Source organism: Betta splendens, chromosome 9, assembly GCF_900634795.4.
Source record: "Betta splendens chromosome 9, fBetSpl5.4, whole genome shotgun sequence".
NCBI lineage: Eukaryota > Metazoa > Chordata > Actinopteri > Anabantiformes > Osphronemidae > Betta > Betta splendens.
The window spans coordinates 22815610-22836325 of record NC_040889.2 but is presented as its reverse complement, the minus strand read 5'-3'; the positions used below and the strand labels follow the sequence as shown (position 1 = coordinate 22836325).

General features: G+C 43.2%; 4 protein-coding genes across 13 annotated transcripts in view; 1 reads left to right on the top strand and 3 right to left on the bottom strand.

The window, feature by feature from the left end:
• frmd3 (FERM domain containing 3) overlaps positions 1–6706 on the bottom strand; it is a 29098-nt gene extending 22392 nt beyond the window's left edge. For all 4 annotated transcript variants that reach the window (XM_029162593.3, XM_029162596.3, XM_055511998.1 and 1 more), the window contains exon 1: positions 6566–6706. In XM_029162593.3, the coding sequence (XP_029018426.1) occupies positions 6566–6670 (105 nt within the window). In that variant the 5' untranslated portion in view covers positions 6671–6706. The remainder of the gene's footprint in view (positions 1–6565) is intronic.
• Positions 6707–6919: 213 nt separating this feature from the next.
• LOC114862372 (probable gluconokinase) lies at positions 6920–10473 on the top strand. 6 transcript variants are annotated; one of them, XM_029162602.3, is made up of 6 exons: positions 6920–7055; positions 8118–8201; positions 8346–8376; positions 8457–8543; positions 9385–9428; positions 9928–10473. In XM_029162602.3, exons 2-6 carry the CDS (start codon positions 8164–8166, stop codon positions 10316–10318), a joined length of 591 nt encoding a protein of 196 aa, XP_029018435.1. In that variant the 5' UTR covers positions 6920–7055; positions 8118–8163; the 3' UTR covers positions 10319–10473. The 6 variants fall into 6 exon arrangements, with proteins under 6 accessions (XP_029018435.1, XP_029018433.1, XP_029018432.1 ...); XM_029162600.3 differs by having other exon boundaries at positions 8118–8228; XM_029162599.3 differs by lacking the exon at positions 6920–7055 and adding an exon at positions 7101–7504 and having other exon boundaries at positions 8118–8228.
• A 782-nt stretch (positions 10474–11255) lies between these two features.
• Positions 11256–15120, bottom strand: LOC114862366 (ubiquilin-1-like). Its single transcript, XM_041072287.2, has 10 exons — positions 14785–15120; positions 14471–14613; positions 14052–14131; positions 13694–13950; positions 13375–13615; positions 13161–13282; positions 12891–12974; positions 12599–12714; positions 12344–12512; positions 11256–12263 (listed from the first exon to the last, which is right to left on the bottom strand). The coding sequence occupies exons 1-10, from the start codon at positions 14914–14916 to the stop codon at positions 12120–12122; spliced, it is 1488 nt and encodes a 495-aa protein (XP_040928221.1). The 5' UTR covers positions 14917–15120; the 3' UTR covers positions 11256–12119.
• Positions 15121–15443: 323 nt separating this feature from the next.
• gkap1 (G kinase anchoring protein 1) lies at positions 15444–20082 on the bottom strand. 2 transcript variants are annotated; one of them, XM_029162587.3, is made up of 12 exons: positions 19939–20082; positions 19253–19518; positions 18365–18523; positions 18030–18107; positions 17600–17732; positions 17393–17421; positions 17100–17258; positions 16864–16950; positions 16266–16329; positions 16101–16171; positions 15943–16020; positions 15444–15806 (listed from the first exon to the last, which is right to left on the bottom strand). In XM_029162587.3, exons 2-12 carry the CDS (start codon positions 19499–19501, stop codon positions 15765–15767), a joined length of 1149 nt encoding a protein of 382 aa, XP_029018420.1. In that variant the 5' UTR covers positions 19502–19518; positions 19939–20082; the 3' UTR covers positions 15444–15764. The 2 variants fall into 2 exon arrangements, with proteins under 2 accessions (XP_029018420.1, XP_029018419.1); XM_029162586.2 differs by having other exon boundaries at positions 19888–20042.
• Between the last annotated feature and the right edge of the window lie 634 nt (positions 20083–20716).

Below are 20716 nucleotides of genomic sequence, written 5' to 3'. Positions count from 1 at the left end.
TTATTTACTGCACAGTCAGCGTCGACGTGTTCCTGAATGTAACGTGAGGGAGGTTATTGTTAAAGGAGAGGGAGGGCTGGACACGCCTATATTAACACCAGAGTGTGCGTTTGTCCTGGTCATGACTCCGTGGCCCCTGAGGGCCAAGCGCTAGGACCCTGGGAGGCCCGGCCCAGTTAGAACATGGGCTTGTTTTTAATTAATGAGCGTGCCTACTCACTTACGACCGCTTCTTATCAACTTCGGTGCAAGTCATTTAAGACATTAGGCATATCTAATTGACTGAAACGCAACGAGGAGGAGAAGCATGAAATTCCAGCAAGAAGCCAGCGCTCTCATTGCAAATGCACACAGCGAGTGTGATGGGACTTAAAATTGGTGATATGACCCATTTGGCTTCACGCAAACTTGAAGAAACAAACGCTGCATTGATTCATGGCTTTTCTTCAAAATAGCTGTCACTAGTCTTTATGGACTTGAAGGCATAAAATGCTGCCCGTGTACTTTGTCCAATGTCTCTAAAGCCGCCTTGTTTTTATTCGGGCCCCGGAGCCAGTAAACGCATCGATCCAGATCCTCGAGCGGGAGACAACAGAAACAAATCAATCCGCTGGACATGGGGTGTGGGAGAATCAAAGAGGTGGCGAAGAGCTGAATTAAAAGGCCTTCTGTTCCATATTCATGTAACGTATAACGTGCACATGACGTGTTTCACAGTCAAGGGTATTTTTGTACCAGAATTTAAAATGTGACGGATGCTTGTACAGCGTGCAATATGACTCATCAAGGGCTCAGATGGTTTTAGGAGGCTGTTTAAATATTTTAATGCTTAGACTTCTTGGAAAATAAGAGGCAACTGAAGATAAACCACAGAAGCAGGATGTTAATACAAAATACAAATTATCCTCTGGGGCTAAATGCTGCAGCAGAAGAGCGAACTCTTCCAGTCCATATTATGCAACACAACCATCAAGTTTCTATTAAGGCCACAAACCTTCTGAAATCATCTTCCCACTCTGTGAAAGCTTCTATCATCCCATTATAAAGTGGCGAATGGTTTGATCGGTCAATCTACGCTTTCTGAGCTACACCACACAGTGCATCAGCATAAAATCCACACAGCTCCACTGAAGTGTCTGAGTTCAGGCTCCTCAGCCGCTGACTCACAGCAGAGATGGTGGACGTCTAGCAGAAAAAACAAGTCCGGATATGCAGTAATACAGATCATCCATGCAGATTTCAAGTGAAGTGTGTGCAAGTGTGATAAAAAAAAGTCCAAAATTTGTTGTACTAACAACTATTATATTAACGACTCCCGTTATCTTTAACTGTGCACGCTAGCATGATGATGTGCAGAACAGTATTTTTCTACCTGCGGCTGCTGACGCTAGCATTTAGTTCTACAGGGCTCACATGGCTGCTAGCAAGACTCCAGCCTCTCAGAAAAGCTGATATTCCCAAACTTTATCTTTCATTATACTTCTCATAACAGCGTCATTATTCATGTGCCTTCTTCTTTGATGTTGTGGATTTTTTAAAAAACTAATTTTAGTTTAAAATAAATATTCTAAGTAAATGTTTAATCTGCATGGTCAGTATAAATTTAGAAAAACATGAACCTGCTGTGATCTAACGTTTTAATCAATACACTGGAAATTCTTGTATTAAAGTAATCACAAATCAGCCTGAGAGTCCATCTTCATCCACGTGAGGAGGACCGTAACCATGACCTTGTCCCCTGGTGGAAGGAGACAAACCAATTACCTCGTCATCACCTGCAGCGGTGGCACTTGGACACGGGTGATGTGGAACACGCCTCGCGCGTCCACAGACTGGCCTTGCGGTCGGCGCGCGTGGAGGGAGGGAGCCCGTAAATTACAGACGTACGGAGCGTGACCGCTTTCTAGTTGGCGAACGACACAAGATGGCAGGCGGAGTGTGGGAGCGTTTGTTCGTCTGCTCATCGACGTTGCTTTGGCACAAAGCAGTCTGTTTTGTACAGCGTGACGCAATGACAGTGTGTTCACACGTTACAAAATGCACAGTGGCACAAACACACAACACATTTTGTAGTGTGTAATCCAGATGTGGTTGAACTGATGCTGGAACCTGTAAGATGAGTGGTTGCATCAGAGTTTGCGAAATAAAAAAGTAACAATATATCAATTGTTAAATTCGAAAGATAATCAAAGATAATTCAGTGAAACAAATAATGAATAAAGGAAATATTAGAGTATTAGAGTTACTGTATTTCAAATGTCTTTCCGACAGGTTGTTGTGGCAAACGATGGCTGTCGTGTGTCTATTGCTTCTTAAATGCGATGAAAGTCGAGGCGTGTATCTCAGTGACGCGCCTCTGAGTCAGAAACAGAGCTTTGAAGTCATGATGTAAAGTGTCCTCATAAAAAACAGGATGAATCAGCTCAGTGTGAACTCTGACCACCTTTAGTCTTTCACCCTTATGTTACGTACTTATGTTGTCTACTGCTCTCCAATGTCTCAAGCTTTTACTGCTTCTTTATGATCCACCCATTTTAACACTTTCCTCCTTTTCTGCTTCAAGCCTTTGCCTTTTTTCCGCTTCCAAATCGCCCCGCTCTTCAAATCTTATTTCGAATCTGCCTCATGTTATAATCTGCTTAATCTGCTCTGCCGCAGCCTCTTCACCTCTTCTGCTCCTCCTTTCCCCTCTATTGATGTTTTTCACATCATCTCCACAGCTCACGCAACGTGACCAGCCGTGTCATCCTGCGTTTGGCCTTATCAACCATCTCTTCGTCTTCCCACCAATCTGTGCGTTTTGCCTCTTTCTCCTGCTTCTATCTTCAGACGAGCATCAAAGAGGCGCCGGCGAGCACGATAAGAATAGTGAACTTACACTATTTATAACTTGCTCCAGAGAACCTACCAGACGAAACAGTGGCCTTGCCTCAGCACCGCTCACACACAGATAAACTGGAGAATGAAACACCAGCATCACCTCAACTGCACACGTGCAGGAAAACAACGCCAGCGTTAGTGATATATTGATAAGATCGTCTGCACCAGACTTCCATTTAGTGGATTAATATCCATAATTGCAGAACTTTGGCCCGGTTGCAACTAAATCTTTCGACATTATTCCACTGTCCAACACACACACGCACGCACACACACACACACACACACACACACACACACTGGGTGTAGGGCACTGCAGACAGCTGACTGATGTTGGCCTCATGAAGAACAGTGATCTCCTTTAATTATACATGATGTGTCACAGAGACGGAGAAGGAGGGAGGAGATACACATAGAGGAGGGTTGGAGACAAGGAAGATATAGATGAGGGATGTAAAAATAGAAAGGGAGGAAAAGGTGGTCAGACGGAGTAAATATGCAAATGCGGCGCTGAAAGTAGAGCAGAGAGTAAGCGATTTGAAGGCGTGAGCAGGAGAGCGAAGCGCGGGAAGATGAGGGGAGGGAGAGGGAGAAGGACGGGTGGATGAGAGGAGAAGAGGAGCTGAAAGCAGCGGAGGTCACCGTGTATTGATCCTGACATCACTCTCCTGCAGCAGGTCTGACTTAACATTCCCACTGAACATGAGAGCAGCAGGCTGGACACGTTCACCCCCCAGGCTGCACACACACACACACACATGCACGCACGCACGCACGCACGCACGCACGCACGCACGCACGCACGCACGCACGCACGCACGCACATGCACACAGACACACACACACACACACGCACACACACACACACACGCACGCACACACACGCACGCACACACACACGCACGCACGCACACACACGCACACACACACGCGCATGCACACACAAACACACACACACGTGAACACGGACGCACACAAGCACGCGTGCACACATATGCACACATGTACACGCACACAAATACACAAACTACTTAGTGGCAAAGTAAACAAATTGAATGGAATGTCTACCTGCTGTCATCATGTCTTGTAACACCAGAAGTGGGTAGTGGGTAGTCAAAAACTACTTTGGTCATGTTGATGTTTACTTCATACTTAACTGCAAAATCTGTTTGTCTCCTTCTTTGTTTTAGGATATCTGAATTGCTCTGAAGGATTGTAAAGCAGTTGTGTTGTTTAAGAGCTGCACAAATAGCTCCAGTTACACAATGACTGTTCCGGGCATAAATCTTCGTTGCCTCTTTATTGGACCAGTCACTCTTATCAAAGCATATTTTATAAGTCCGCATTTCATTAGAGAATCAAAGCAATGCCAAGCAATGTGTCCCGAAGAGACCTGATCAATGCCACTATTAAGTCAGGAACTGATAGAGGAACTTCAGACTCACAGCGAAATACTGAACTGCAGATGAATTGAGCAAACTTCCTCATATTGTTTTAATGATGGCCTTCGTTCATCTGATTCTGACCTACATTTTCAGCGAAATGGGCAAAAGCAGAGGGCACCGACAAGGCACATGAAGTAGTCGGGAGGCTCCATACAGTGGAAACAGGAGAATGCTGTTGTTGAGCAGCAGAAGTGTAGCATGAGGAGCGCAGGATGTCATGAAATATGTAGGAGGGAGCGGCTCCGCGCCCGAACACAAAGCCATTAAAGAAAGCGCTGGAAAGTTCAGTCAGCCAGAAACATAAATGTCCAATTCCTTATTCCGCAGCTTCACGTTCACACTCTGCGACGCCTGCACTGGTTAAAAGTTGTGTATGCAGGTAGCACATGCACCGCCAGGAATCCCTGCCGGTTTCTCTCTGTGCACTTAATTGATGGGCTTTTGTAAATCATTGATTGAGTACATGTGGAGGAACAGGAGGACATTTAGTCAGACAGCGCTTCAATCCTGCACCAGGCAGCACTGGGCCCAAAGCGTGAGGCGAGGTGCTGCACTGCTTTCACAAGCGCGTCACCTCTGGGCGTCAACAAGCCGCAGTTGATTGAACTGAACAGGATGGACTCATACCGATGTTTACTACTGCACACATTATGCGCCGTGTGTTGTTTCAGCCTCAGCCCGGCAGAGTCACAGCGCTTCACCCTCCTCTGGCAGCAGCTGCAGCTCAGGGCCGAGGGGCCCGAGCACACGCAGCATCCACTTTGTTTGTGAACAGAAAATTGTACTTTCCTTTGTTCAAGCAGCCAAAAATATTTTCCCTCATCCGACAATCACGTTTAATCCCATTCGGTCAAGGTGTGAGCGTCTGCATCGTTCCCCTGTTGGTGCCAGCTGAGCCTCGCATTAGAACATCTACGCCTGCGGAGCTGAAATGGGTTTGACTTCTAGATGATGATAAATGTTGGTCCCTGCCTGCAGCCGCTCAGTGGGGACCCCACACCTTTACCAGGCCATGAATATGTTTATAGATCTGCCACTGAGAGCCTCAAACTGGCACATCTTATCTGTACCTCCTGTTTGTTTCATTCACTTACCCAAGTTTAGGGGCTGTGTCATTTAGAAACAAATAAAAAGAAGGCTACTCAGCTCTAGACCTATTCTGACCCTCCAAATAAATTTCACTTTAAATCCCCTCTGGCCATCCAAAAAATATTTAGTCCTTTCTAATATGGATTTGGGCTGATATTAGTAACTATGACATTTTCATTCAACAAGTTCACCTAAGGGTATTCATTTCTAAATCCCTGAATATGGGCCCACACAGGTGTTATAGTTATTGACAAACACACAAACAAGTGTCTTATTAACCATTTGGAATAGACTTTCATTGAACAGACACAACTGTTTGCTCTTTGCTCTTGTTTTCGAGTAGTTTAAAGTAAACTAGATTTTTGACTTTGTCTTTCAATAAAAATGCTGCCTTTCCAAATATAAACATCATTTGGAAAATGAGCTCAGTGAGGCACAGCAGGGATTTTCTCTCCTGGAAGCAAACAATAGATCCAGTAATGCAGGCAAGTGAAAGATGTCAACAATGAGTCTAAATCTGCTGAGCTGGTATTTTAAATCATGAAGACACAGGTCTATACTACATTTCTTAATTTAAAGCAAATATGCATCTAAATATTGGCTCTAAACAAATTTTTGTTCACACAGTCACCTGTAAACACACACGCACGCGCACACACACAAACACACACACACACACACACACACACACACACACACACACACACACACACACACACACACACAAACCAGGCCCAGTGTTTGCAATCAATCATCCTAACAGCATCATTATCGTCATTATCAAAAGTGCCACCACGCCCATTGAGCTCATTTCCTCCGCTATGAATCAAACTCTATTCGAACTTTTCGCCATGTGGATCACATCCTGCTCGGACCCAGCACAAACGCATGCATCAGTGTTGGGTATGGGTCTTTCCTCTGCACTATACCCTGCAGTATGGAGAAAAACAGTAAATCACAGCAGCGTAAACTAGGAGAGCAATACAGTACGTCAAATTGTCTTTGTTCAACAGAAATCCCGATACGATTAGAAAAAAACGGCGTGAGTTTTTATAGCAAACAAATTTCAATAAGGAAATCTATCTGCGTCCACGTGATTTTTGCAATAATTACAAAGCATGGCACATGACAGTGATGGAGCTGTCGTCTACCTGGATGCTGCAGGAGATCTCGGAGTCGTCCAGTAACCTGATCGTGCAGAGAATCTCCTGATCCAAGGAGCGAATGCTGGGGCTGCGGAACCGGAGCATTTTCATCCTTTCTGTCGGTCCTGTTTCAGCTCCTCATTTCATCGGATCTACAGACCGGACGCACACGTACACACGAGGATGACTCACGCGCACACAGGCATGCATATGTGCCTTTTAGTCGGGTCTTACCCACCCGCCCCCCGTGACGCCCCTGGAAACGAGCGGGTGGATGGAGAGATGGATGGATGTATAAGAGATTGGATGGATGCGATGCAATAGAGCGGGAGAGAGGAGAGCTCGCATCCGTCTCTCTGCCGACTGTTCACTGATGGATCCACAGCAGGAAGGATGCTCCCCTCCCCTCTGCTTTATCCCCACCTTTTCCCTTTCCAAACCCCAGCATGTGCTATGTAATTGTAATCTCACGTGTGCGGTGTCAAACTGTCAACTGGTAACTATAGACACGCGTTGACAATAACTGTATTATTATTACGTATGTGTGCTAGATAATGACACTGTAATTTGCAACAATTATGGGCGGATGGTAGGCATTTGTGTTTATTTGCATTTAACTCATATAGGTGAATATTGGTTCTAAAGTAATAATAAAACAAATGTTCCTTAATATTATGTTTTTTAAGGTGAAGGTTAACTCACAAAGAGTGTGATTATTTGTTTTTTATTTCAATAATGATTAATTCAGCTGCAGCGCAGTCTCCGTGTTTGTTCCCAGACAGGGCGCTGTCTCTTTAAACGTACGCGCCGATGACGTACGTCGTGCGTCATGCGTCATGACGCCACTCAGCAAAAATACCCTGCGGCCATTGTCCGCTCTGTAGAGAAAGGTGATTGCAAGTAGAGGATTTAATAGCCTCCTCAAAACGTCACTGCCAATACAATGTGAGTGGTGTTTTTTTGTCTCATTGTTGCAGTAAACGAGGCTCACGTCCCAGACGTCCTGTAATGGGTTTAGCGCTGCGCTGCACCTGCATAACTGTCGCCTGTCACTGTGTGAATTAAAAAGCAGCTACGGAAGCCCCCGAGCTCAGTTTAACAAACTGGCAGCACTTGGGATGTTTTCCTAGATTTCACTTTAATGTTTTATTGCACTACACGTTTCACATAAGTGACTATTCTGATACAAATTAGAGTTATATAGAAATCTTATAGTCAAATCGTATTTTCAATATCAGTTAACAGATAAACCATAATATTGTATTTATTGTAATGCAATACTGCAATTTATATTTACCTAATACTGCAGCTGGTTAGGGTTATTTTAGCTTGTTGCGTGTGATGATGGTTTTTAGGTATTTTGCACTTGTAATATTCTTTGTAACATATTTTGGTTCAGAAGTAATTTACGTTCTGTTAATCATACTACATTCTTTAATTTTAACCTTATATAAATATGTTTTCCACATACTTATATAATGTTCGTGTGTATAATTTGATGATGATTTGACTTTATTTTTAGTCTTTTTAGTTAAACAGATTTATTTTTACATTTCAGGGCTTGACTGACTGCTACTGACAGTGTCTGAAAATCCACAGCCACGATGATCTGCATCATAATGGGCGTTTCAGGCTCCGGAAAGTCTGTATACAGTCAGCTGATAATTCTGTTTGTTTGTTTTTAAATTTAAAGAATACAGAAAGTAGAGGCCAGAGATTATCTGAGATTTCTTAAATTACTAAATAAACTTGTTTTCTCTTTTTTGCTCTGTCTTCTCTTACATAGAAGCACCCTGGGTGCTTTTCTATCAGAAAAGGTGAGTGGGTCTTTCCCACTCTACACACAGATCCACACAGCAGGACTCCATATTCACCTGTCTGCATTTCTATTCTTCAGCTGGGCTGGCCTCTGCATGATGGGGATAGCTACCACCCACAGGAAAACATTGAGAAAATGTCTCGAGGTGAAGCGCTCACAGATCAGGTGACTGCTGCTCTATTTCTTCTCTGTCATGAGTAAATCATTCTCACAGAAAGCTCAAACAGAGCGAAACTGAGGCTTTCCCAACAGCCCACACTCTTCACGTCTAGTCCAGTCATTTATTTTGGTTTGTTCGATATTCATCTTTTCCCAGTCATTCGTGGCCGACTTCCAAACAATTGACTGGCTGTCTGCCAGAGCTGGGCGTACGAGCTTAGAGGCAGAACATTTGGCAGCAGCTAGCTGGTAGCGCTGTTTGGGAGCTGATGATAACCTCCCACTCTGAAATCTGCTTTGAACAGCGGGGAGGGTTACCCCGGGAGCTGCTCTCTCCAATGCGTTAGCGTGTTTAAAAATAAAAACTTAGAATCAACGATAAAGGCAAGTAGGGATGTAAATTCAGGATTATAGTTATTTGAGGATGGGAGTCAGCAGATGGAGGCTGGCATAACTATACAGGAAAGCATGTGCTCAGAAGCCTGGATGTGAGAGAATGGGAGTTCTCTAATCTAGTAATAAAGGCTCTGCAATGTAAAAGGGGACACGGGTTCTGTTGTAACCAAACTGTTTCTGATTGTAGTGTGATTAATGTCTATTTTTTCTGCCTGATCTCTGTTTGATACGCAAATTGCTTTTGGACTTTTTGAGCTGAAGATCAGACTTTTGGAGCAGCAGTGTTGATACATGGTTTACATAGTAGCCTGGTTCCCTCATTGTAGTCTCTGGTCACGCTACCTGTTTTTTCCCAGCTTTAAGACATTACGTTTTTCATTTATATTAATATTGGATAGTTGGCAAAAGAGAGAGAAAAGAACATTTTAATTATTGTTATCTGTCTTTCTAGGACAGATTGCCGTGGCTTCTCAAACTGCACGAAGTCATTCAGAGGTAACTTTAAAACACTTTTATTGGGCACAGATTTAATGATATAATGATAATTATGCCAAAGCTTCAAAAACAACATATTTTTAATGGCCAAAAAAAAGAAAAGCTGACATTTTTGAAAAGTGCGAGAGAGCTGAAGTGCAGAGTGGCGAGGTGAGGACACGCAGGCATGAAATTGTTGAGAAAGATCAAAAATATCCGAGATGGGTTTCTAAATTGAGATGAAAACCAGAAAGCGAGGAAGGGGAGTCTGGGAGAGAGGGAAGACAGATTAGGTGACTGGGAGTGTGGAGGAAATGTAGGAGTGAAGTGAAGAGAGTCTCGTCTCGTTCTTAAATCATCAAAGACTTCCAAACTCGGTCACACTTACTTTTCCCCGTCTGCTCATCCTTGTGTTTCTAGTTTTCACTCCTTTCATTCGTATGGGTTTTAGTTAATTTCACTGCTGTATTTTTATTATCGCCCTCACTACATGCAGTGTTTGTGTGTGTGTCCATGTCAGAGCCAGGACCTCAGGCTCAGATGCTCTCGTGGTGTGCTCCGCCCTGAAGCGCCTGTACAGGCAGATCCTGCTCCACGGCTCTAAAGCCCTCACGGCCTCTTCCGGTCCAGACCCAGAAATCCTCCCTCCGCTCCCCGATGTCTTGTGTCTTTTCCTACACGGTGACTATGATCTCATCCACCAGAGGATGCTGGCCCGGAGGGGACACTACATGAAGGCAGACCTGCTGCGCTCCCAGTTCGATGCTTTGGAGCCTCCTTTGGAGGACGAGAACGTGTTGGTGCTAGACGTCAGGAGGAGCATCGCGGACATGGCCACGGAGGTTGAGCAGCGCATTATCAGCCGCACGTTGTCGCCAGCAGTCACAGAGCTGCAGCAGCAGCTGAAGTGAAGGTTGATGGGAACTTAAGGAATGATTTAAAGCACCAAGGAGCCTAATGGAGCATTTCAGAGCTGCTAGTGTGACGGAACTTTTAATGTGGCTAAGATGGTCTGTGTGATGCTGGACTTTATTTGTGTCATTACAATAAATATCCCTGTTTCATATATTTTAAAAGTGATCATTTTTAAGATGTACAGAGATTAATGCTACAAATAATGAATCTAAGAAGCCGATCATAATAAGAATAAGATATTTTTTTCATTGTCATGAAAGACAAAAGCTGCGCTAGCCTAATCTTTTAGAGTACAATAAATTAAAATGAATTAACGGATTTAGATTTCACACTGCTGTGAGACAGGTTTAGATCTCCTTAATGTGTGGCCTTAACAAATAAAAAGATCACAGCAGCTTAAAACTTGATTATTTTCTTCTCATATGTAATAAAGTTCACACACGCACCCACAGTAAACAAGTTGACACACCTCCCTCCCTTTCTGTCAAACACAAACACACATAGTCACACACGCCTCAAGTCTTGGGAGCTGTTTATGTGATGTGACTCAAAGCTCAGGCAGAATATTTTAGGAGCTTCTAATCCAGAAGAAACCCCCTTGGCCACTGGATGTGTGGATATCTCACACATCCAGGCAAACTGGCACACGCACACACTACTGGAGATTAAATTAAACCCCCTCAGTCTGACGGCAGCAGACTAACGTATGAGGCTGTCATGTATCTGTGACGTCGGCGCATGTGTCTGTCATATGTTTCAGTTAATCCACAGGTCTTTGAGAGTGAGGCCACAAAACAGGGGAGGAGAAAACCAAAATCAGATGTCACACACAGCACATTTTCACAAACAGAACTGAAAGTCACCTTTAAAGGTGAACGTGACTATGTGCTGTTAGTTTAAACAAATAGTTTTCATAATCAAAACTAGAAAATACAGATTTCAGCTTATTTATTTCACATTAGGGGGAAATAAATGTGTGACTGACCCCTAGTGTCTGAAGTAAAGAAGTGTAAGATATTAGCATTAGCACAGTAAAATAACTAAGCACATCATTATGATGTGATTATTTCATGACAGATGTTTAAAGAGAGTGATAGTTTCTAGTGTGTTTGATTGTATTCTTATTATTAATTAACAAATATTTCAGATTTGGTGTACGGTATTTCTTTATTATTATTATGATTTATTTGCTAGATTAACAAGATCTCACACAGCACTCTAAAAAAAAAGAAATTCAAATGAAAACGGACTACATCATGTACCTTCATGATTTTCTGGTGTTTTGCCTGGGGAGGCTAGACAGCACATGACAGACTGAGCTCCTGGCCAAGATGTTAAAGGTTTTCCTTAGAGTCTGTCCAGGTGGCAAGATGAAAGGGGTCTGAGCGTCACAGTGTGGCTGCACAGATTAATAATGCATGAGCTGGCTCTGAATATTTATGCAATTGCTAAGTCTACAGCATGTGGGGTGGACTTAAGTACTTACACGGACCTGTACCAGTACATGTCACGGTGAAAGCACTTGCTTCCACATTATTAAAACCTCAACGCTCATGTACAGAAACAGGATTTGTTTCTGTACCTGAGTACATTCTCTTAGTTCTCACTTGATAGAACAAGTCTTTCTTATATAAGGTTTCCCCCACAACCACATATCTGCCTCAGTAGGCAATTTCTTGTATCTACCTTTCTGAACTGAAAGGGAAAGTTAAGGAATAAATACTGTATGTCTTTAATGCTACGCCTCAGATGTCTTGTACAAAGCACCTATTCATGACGTGCTTCAGTACATGTGAGTCAGAGGCCGAGCAGACGTTGTACCGCAGTAGTGAGGTCTCCCTCTGAGCTGATGAGGGCCTGCAGGTTGGCGTCTCTGTCTTCAAAGCCCACAGAGCTCATCTGCTGCAGCTCCTCGTGTAGCCCAGCCTCTTCACTGTGGACCTGACAGCAAACAGCTTTTTTTAGTTCAGTTCTCGACATGTGCGGTGCTGATTGTGTTCTGTACAAGCAGCACTACGTACCCCATCACTTGTGGCAGCCAGCGCCTTTAGCATCTGATGGACAAACTTCTGTTGCTGCTCAGTCACCGTGGCAACATGAGGACCATCTCCTGACTGGCTGTTGGGGACAGAGTCAGATGAAAGCGGAGGGGCAGTGGTGACACTGGTCCCAGTGTTTGTGAGTCCAGTCCTGCAACAGTGAAACTTTATTTAAACGTTTTTATTAATTTGACAAAAATGAATGTAGGTTTGGCTGTGGGGTCTGTTTTTACACACATGGGTATGAGGCCAGGCGCCTCTGCAGCCAGTGTCTGAAGCCCCTGTTGGATCTGTAGCACAGCCTCCATTGTTTTGGGATTCAACAAAGCTGACAAGAGCTCTGGATTCTGCATCTACATGTAGTTCACAATAATAAATAGATTAGTAACATCAAGTAAGAAAATTGCACTTCCAAGGCAAAGGTGGTGTGCTGTTCAGGTAAAACCAAATGATAGACGTCTGAAACAACAGGTGTTTTGTAATATTGGTATTTCATACTGTACGTGTTCCAACGTTCCAACAATCAGACCTGTTGCAGGAAGAGGGGGAGGTGCTGCCTCATCTGCTGCTGCAGAGGAGGATTCCCTGAAATTAAGGGGTGGCTCAGCAGCATCTGAGAGTCAGAATAGATTAAATTTGAGTTAGAAAATGTGTGTGCAGAAGATTGGGGTACTGAGGTTATAGGGATATGTTTCAGGAACTGTAGCATGGTTCTTTTAGCCAACGATGCTCTTGAAATCAAAATTAAATCGAAAAGGTATCTGCATGGATGAACACCCCAAAAGTGCACACACGTTACCTGTGCAGCCAGGTCAGGGTTCTGGCTGAGGCAGTTGAGTAGGCTGCTGACGTAGGGCCCAGACAGCAGGCTCTCCATCAGACCTGGACTGGCCATGACCTCCTCCAACAAAGACTGCATGCCTGTCACAAGAATGACATCAAGCAATACAGACATCAGAAGGTGAATTATGAGAAGTAATATAATATATATAATAAGGATTGGGAGTTGAAACCTGCAGCAGGGGGCTGAGGATTAGCTTCAGCTCTGGGGGTGGAAATCAGCTCACTGAGAGGATCTCTGTGGTGACGGGAGAAACTATGTTCCTGGACGTCTTCCTCAGTTTTCACAAGACCTTCCCAATCATGAGTGGGGGGTTTATTGTTGTCCTGCACTGGCTGTGAATCATCTAAAGCTCCATTTTTATTATGAAGCACTTCCTCTATCATGTCAGGGTTCCTGATGAGCTCCAGCACCTGGAAACAGACAGAAGAAGGAAGAAACCTGTTACGTTTCTTCCTTCTTTTCAGTGATGATTTCCTAAAGAGACCCACCTGTGTGATGACATCTGTGTTGTTGAGCATATCTCCAAACACCGGGTTTGTCTCTAGAAGATGCTGAATCTGAGGATTTGACAGAATGAGCAGTCTGGTGAGCTGAGGGCTGGCGGAGGAGAGCGTGCTCTGCGCTAAGCGGCCGCCGAGCACACTGCGCATCATCTCTGGGTCGGCCAACAGCTGCCGCTCCATCTGGCGCTGGAGCGCAGCGAAGAGGCCAGACCCGCTGCTGGTCAGAGACTCCAGCCCGTCCACTGTAACACATGGAGAAGAGCGGGCCACACTGCAGAGCAGCTCGCAGAGCTGTGCAGGAAGGAGCCGCTCCCTGCAGCAGCGCAGAGAGGACGCTTCTTACCCAGACAGAGGGGAGAGGTGGGAGACGCTGCAGCTGCATCGTGTGTGAGGGCTGACGGAGTCGTCTCTGAAGCAGAACCACTGGTGGGAGCGGATGGAGGCCAGAGAAAGATGGAGGGAAGTCAGATTCTTTATGGATCAATACAACAGAGACTACACGGAGCCGAAACGTGAATTATTTAATTTTGATGTCTAGATCTGAGAGTATGTGCAAATGAATGTGTAACAAGTACTTTTAAAGGCTTTAAAGCTAATCTGAAGGCGAAAATGCAGTGTATGATGCTTTCAAGATGTACCACAGGAAATGAGTAGATCTGGGAGGAAATATTGAACACAGACATGAGCAGTCCTCTCTCGCGAGGCTTAAGGTGTGTGACGACCAGGTAATGACTTTACATACGTGCCTACGCGGCCCTGTACCTGCGGATCACGCAGACACTGACTGTTCCATCCGGTGCCTCAAGGTGACTCAACACCTCGGACTCTCCGAGAACCCGGCCCGAGTGGATCAGCACCAGCTGCTCTGCTGGGACTCCCAGACGCTCCGACAGACCGCATTTTAACTACACACACACACGAAACGTAAAAGGGCCAATGACAGCATAATTGGTGCGTCTACCAATCCTAACGTAGGCAGATTACTCATTACTGGAATCAGTGACCGTCAGGAAAAACCCAACATTTTACGCACAACGCTGAGAAACAGGCGCAGCGGGCGTCGTGCGTCTCCTGACCTGTCTTACGGTGCAGTCTCCTCTGACGTCAAAGTCCCGTCTGTCTGTTGGACTCTTCGCCGCTACTCGGATCGTGTCAGACCCGCGACGCCTCCCCGGTGGTCCAGGCTCCTCTCTCACCGGCCCTGACATGTCGGTGCCGTCCGCGCTGACTGAGGATGAGCGGAACCGGAGCGGAGCCGAGTCCCGGGGCGGAGCTGCGCGTCTCCAGATGACTCGGCAGAAAGTTGGCTGAAAACGGGTCGGCGCAGACGAGACGGCGCAGGGATGTGGACCTCCGGGTCACGCAGCTTTAATACGTGAAACTGGACGACTCGTCTTCGCACTAGTAGGTTTAGCCCATGTTTTACCGCAGACGTCAGCTGTTATGGATCTATGCCTTGATTTTAAAGCATCCATCCCAATCCACAGTCAACTGAACTTAACCAACAGGACTTTGTCACCTTCACTCACAAGTCTCTAACTCTGGAAGCATAAGTAATCTCAACAATAAACATGATGCTTGTATAGGGAGAAAAAAGATTTCCTCTTACAACATGATGCGATCTAAGGTCAATTGTTTTTATTACTTCATAAAATGGATGTTTACTACTGCCTTAGTCTTATCTGACCTCCTACAAAGGGTTGCCTCACCCCCCCAAAAAAAATGGACGACTGCATTCACTGAAAAGGTCATTTATTTACTTAACAGTGAGGCAAAAACGAACCACAGAAAGATCAGGCACACATCTTACAGTATTAGATGCAGTGGCACTGCAGAGGGCAAGCCAGCACAGAACCTTTTGTTTTAAAAGGAAGTTTTAAAACACTTATTTTGTTGCATAACAACCTGGGGTGTGTGTGTGTGTGTGTGTGTGTGTGTGTGTAATTAGGAGGACATGCATTGTTATGCTAAAATGGATACTGAGCTTTAAAAAAAACCCTGTATATGATAACTAGTGTTTTTTTATCCACTCTTGCTGTTTTCGGTTTTACAACCCTCATAGATCCACCTCTGAGCCTTTCTTCCCTTTCTTGTTTGCCTGCAAAACAAATATGTCCAGAAAGACCATGATTATTTAAAAGACTAGAGATTCTTGAAATAACTGATGTTAAAAGCCAATAAGTATGTATATATTGTCATTATTATCGCGACAGGTTACATGTTTGTACACTGACCTGATGTTTGGGTTGCTCTGCCTGCAGACCTTTGACTTTAGATCTTTCTTGTTCAAGGGCAGCATGTAGTAATGTTACCTTTGGAAAACAATTGCGCATAAACATAAAGTAACTCAGTCAGCAAATCCTCTCACAAGCTAAATCTTACTATAACATACCTGCGAGGACAATTCTTCCTTGATATGCAATAGCTCTTCTACTTGTAGAAGGATTTCTGCTTTGTCTTTCACTAATGTAGACAACACACAGGTCACATTAGGTCCTCATCAAAAGAGCAACAAAAGGACAGGGAAGCTGTTTGCAACATGCAGCAATCAACTCACTCTCTCCTTGCTGGAGCATCTTTAGCAGCTGGGAATTTCTTGTTTTTACCTCTTTGTATTTTACCTGGAATAGAGCGAGACAGAAAACGTTGGTCATTTGCCTCAGTAGAGCAGTAATAAGAGAATGACCCTGCTGCTGCGGTTTATAAAAACAACAGAAGTGTGGTAACAAGCAGCATTTTTTAGAAATCTTACAGGTCTGTTGTGGGATATGAGCACTTCGACTGCCTAATACATCTTAATAAAAGCATATCCACCTAATTTTTAGACATGTCATTATCCACTTGGAATCAATCCAACCCAAAACATATTTTTAGGCTTCACGTGTGTTTCCCTGTGTTTAAACACATAACCAGTTATCATGTATTGGTCTCTGTGAACTTTCAAAGTACAGATGGCCTATGGTATGTTTCAGTCCCAAAAAGCCCCCAGTAAAAAAGAACAGCAGTCCACACTGGGTTTCTGTTTAGACACAGCTTTATAAAGTGTTGCTGCAGGGAACAGTGGCTCCCTGTAGTTGACAAAACAGCAGCTGTTCTAGTAAGTGAAAAAGGGCAATGATTAATTATCCATGTAAGCCGAGTAAGTAAGTACTTGCCTCCCACTGTGTGATAGTCTTCTTTAACTTATCAATTTCCTCATCTTTTTTCTCCAGCTCATACTTCAGCTGTTCTGCCCGGGGGTCCTGGAAAAGGGGGCAGGTCAAATTTAAATCAGCCACTGTGGCTTCATAACACACACAAAAAAAACATCTAACATCTGGTTGACACCGTATATCCTGACTGGATAATGCACACACACCCACACTTTTACTGTATTAGCGTGTCCACTTACAGGTTCATCGGTGGAATTGTTGCCTTCCTGTCCAGGGCAGTTTGCAAACTGCTCGCGTCTCTTCTCTCGTTGAATAATCCGAGTGACATCATCTTCAAGCCTATTGAAAAAGCGTTCTTCCTGTCCGATTCCAAGTGCTGGGTTAACCACTCTTGTGTCCTGAATGTGGAAAGTGGAATAACAGTGGTGTTAGATCCTACGTTGTAGTCACCCCAAAGCAAAATCTTCTACATACAAGATATAGGTAATTACATTTTTTGTTGTGTGTTGTTATAATGAATGTTGTTACACACCTCTTTCTCTTGTTTCTTACTCTGAGGTTCTACAACGAGACATTAAAGTAATGAATACATACATATCTATCTTTTTTTAAGTATATAGAGTAGTACGATATGTAGTATTAAACAACTTTTTATCAATACAAATAAAAAGTTTTCTCCCTAGGCCTAAATTACATCAGTGTACAATGTATTATAAAATATTCAACATGTTTATCTCACCTACGCTGCCATCGGACTGAAAGTCCTGCAGTGAAACTGTTTTTTTGTCTTTTGTCTGCTGATTCTTCTTTTTGTCCTTCTTTCCTCCACCTTCTTTACCTCCTCGTGACTTTGGTGAGGATGTGTTTATGTTCTGCAAAATGAAACCAAATAATTTAACTTAGAATTGGAACTTACGAACAGTAGTCATCTAAGTTAATTAATCATTTTCTATTACTGGCCAGTAATTACAATGCTGTATTACACATTCAGTGCTATAAATGTTACACAATAAAAAAAAACTGACAAGTTCAAGTTCTGACATTTGGTATTAGGGGGAAAGAATTTATATTTATATAAATATCAATTTGTGATGTGACAATTTAGTTTTTTCATAACCTATTAAACTGGAATTATGCACTAAATTAAGAGCTAGACAGAGACACTGTACCTGTTTCTGTTGTTCATACTCGAGTTTACTTAGAATCAAGGCCTTTTCCAAGTCTGCCTCATATAGTTCTGATGTTATCTAAGTGAAAGACAGTAACGCAGAAAAGGAAGAGTAATACAATCTGCTAATTATAACGACAGAAACAAAAAAAACACATGATGCAAAAGAAAAAGGAGTCACAATCTGGTGAATGTGTCTGCCATTAAGATGACTCAAAGTAGCAAAGCAGTATTGATTGCAAGTGAGAAAAAAAGTGCCACAGAGTTAGATTCAAAATTACAGAGCTACAGAGCAGAGTGTTATTAGTGGGTTGTGGGAGTTTGGTATTGTCTTACCTGCTCATCTCGCTGCTTCCACTGCTGCCAACCCTCTGACGGAAGATTGTTGTCTCCTGGTGTAGGGGTGACAAGATCGCTGGCTATTTCTGACAGTGACATACAAGGAGGTGGGGCACTGGACCTCTGAGGAATCTTCTTAAAGGCCAAATTACGTAACTGGTAGAATGAAAAAGTGTAAACGTCTAAACACCAATTCATTAAAGCCGTGATAGCTATTTTGATGAACAATACCTTGCCCGACTGTTTAACATGGAATAAACCATCATACCGGTGTATAAAAAGTAGTACCTTTGGAGTTCTGGTAACATTAGTCTTGAGATCATTTATTATTGTGTCCACTTTCAAAGTCAGACATAAACAAATGTTTTCTAATGACATTAAACTCTTTCTATGTCTGTTGTCTTTATGTGGAATAGTAAGTTATAAAAATTTCACTCTTGATTACTCTCAAGGATTTTCATTGAAATAAAGGAAACAATTTGGTGATTAGCCAGATCGTAGCATGCTGTGAATAGAACACTGATCAGACTAGTTCCAGATTAAAGAATTGTGCCTTTATACATTTCTATTGTTCAGTTGACAAATGTATCACCTAACTTCACATAGAATTAAACACAATACACACTGTTTACTTGACACATTAAAGCCTGGTGGTGTTCTCAGTCTGAACCAGCTTATCTACCTGTACTGAACAGCTGGGAACAAAAACTAAACGGTCAGCGTTATCAGTTTCTTGCTGAAGCAGACAACATCCTCCACAGTTTCACTTCACATGAAGTGAAAGAACAGCTGAGCACCGTTTAGCACCCATGTCTATCGTCACACGCAGGCCTTTAATGCCGTCCATTTACCAGGATACAAACCAAGGGGAGGACAATAACGTGCCTCGTTGGCCTCACTCTGCTGTTGCTCCTTCCTCTTCTTTTTCTTGTCTTTCTTCTTGTCGGTGGCCTGCGTCGCCTTCCCCCCGGCTGCTCCTGCCTTGCCCTGTCGGGGCTTCCCGGACGTGTCCCGTCCACCTTTGACTTTGGTCTTCCCCGATTCGGAGGTGTCGGAGTCCGAATCCGAGTCTATCTTGAGAAGGGCAAATCTGGAGGCGGTGGTGGGGACGGTGATCATTGCAGACGATGCCATTGCGAAAATACAACTTACTGTTGTGAAAAAGAAGACAAAAGGACACAAACACAATGAAATGAGTTAGCTTCTGTTGGCGAGCTCTTTTGAAATGAGCTCCCCAATATTTAGCTACCGTTATTCAAACAGCAAATTCTACAGTTAGAGTTTATTTCAAGAAACTAATAAATTCTAAAGAATATAAGTGATCTGAACTGCACTGATTCTAACAGTATTCTAACAGACAGACGCAGTTAGCATTAACCTACTGAGCCTAGCTAACTGTAACGTCCCAGAGCCTAGCCCCTTTGTTAGCTTCTAGATAAGTGTAAAACCAGTAATGTACGGCAGTCAAAACCACAATTATAACGCCACGTCTCTTTAACGCGTTTAACACACACACTGACCTGAGCTCAGGAGGCAGCGCTAGCAAGAAAAGTTGCTGTAAAGACTTTCACCTGTTCGTCAGTAGACTGTAGTTGGTTTCTGACCAGCTATTGAATGTACGGTAGCCCAGCGGTGCCAAAAAGGCGAGAATCTCCGATCAGCGTTTTACCAGCAGAAAACTACTTCAATTATATTATTTATTGTCCTAACATCGAAAGAATCTAGAATTTATGTAATGGAAAAGTTACACAGCAAACGACTACTTTCGATTTCAGTCAGTAGAATCTGAAAAGAAAATTCTATACTATTTTACCACAGAACAGTTATAGCTCAGTGAAGCCTGGAAGATAATCCGTTGCTATTAGCTCCAAGTGTGTGTTGTAAGATTTTTATTTGTCGATTCTATAGATTCTAGAGTATATCGCTAGTTTATTAGAATGCAAAACATTTAAATTTCAAATGTACGAAAACGAAAATATAAATTAATATACAGAAAAAAGGTGTTCTTTTTGATCATTTAAGAATGAAGCTACATTGTATGTTTGGTAACTTGCGATGGGATTGAGAGGATGAACGAGCCCACATCATAATAGAAAACAGTGGCAATGCATATTGTAATAAGTTTATTATATTTAGCAAAATTTAAAAAAATCACCCAAAGGCAAAGAAATAATTTACACAGCAGTAAAAAACAGTCAATAGCTCATAGTGCACACATACTCAAATGCATAAAAAAAAAAATCAAATGCATAAAAAAAACACTACTAAGCTTTAAATTACTGACACACACATACAGTAGTCAAGAATTTGCAATTTAAGTGCTTAACATTGCTGGAATTTAAAGGTCTA

Excerpts from the sequence above, each read along its gene's own strand:
- LOC114862372 (XM_029162600.3), top strand. The coding sequence starts at position 8,164 with ATGATCTGCATCATAATGGGCGTTTCAGGCTCCGGAAAGTCTGTATAC. Across the intron at positions 8,377-8,456 it reads GTGCTTTTCTATCAGAAAAG|CTGGGCTGGCCTCTGCATGA; the intron begins GTGAGTGGGTCT and ends TCTATTCTTCAG. Across the intron at positions 9,429-9,927 it reads CTGCACGAAGTCATTCAGAG|AGCCAGGACCTCAGGCTCAG; the intron begins GTAACTTTAAAA and ends TGTCCATGTCAG.
- gkap1 (XM_029162587.3), bottom strand. The coding sequence starts at position 19,501 with ATGGCATCGTCTGCAATGATCACCGTCCCCACCACCGCCTCCAGATTT. Across the intron at positions 17,733-18,029 it reads AGTATGAACAACAGAAACAG|AACATAAACACATCCTCACC; the intron begins GTACAGTGTCTC and ends TTCATTTTGCAG. Across the intron at positions 17,422-17,599 it reads TCAGTCCGATGGCAGCGTAG|AACCTCAGAGTAAGAAACAA; the intron begins GTGAGATAAACA and ends GTCTCGTTGTAG.
- LOC114862366 (XM_041072287.2), bottom strand. The coding sequence starts at position 14,916 with ATGTCAGGGCCGGTGAGAGAGGAGCCTGGACCACCGGGGAGGCGTCGC. Across the intron at positions 14,614-14,784 it reads GAGACTGCACCGTAAGACAG|TTAAAATGCGGTCTGTCGGA; the intron begins GTCAGGAGACGC and ends GTGTGTGTGTAG. Across the intron at positions 14,132-14,470 it reads AGTGTCTGCGTGATCCGCAG|TGGTTCTGCTTCAGAGACGA; the intron begins GTACAGGGCCGC and ends CGCTCCCACCAG.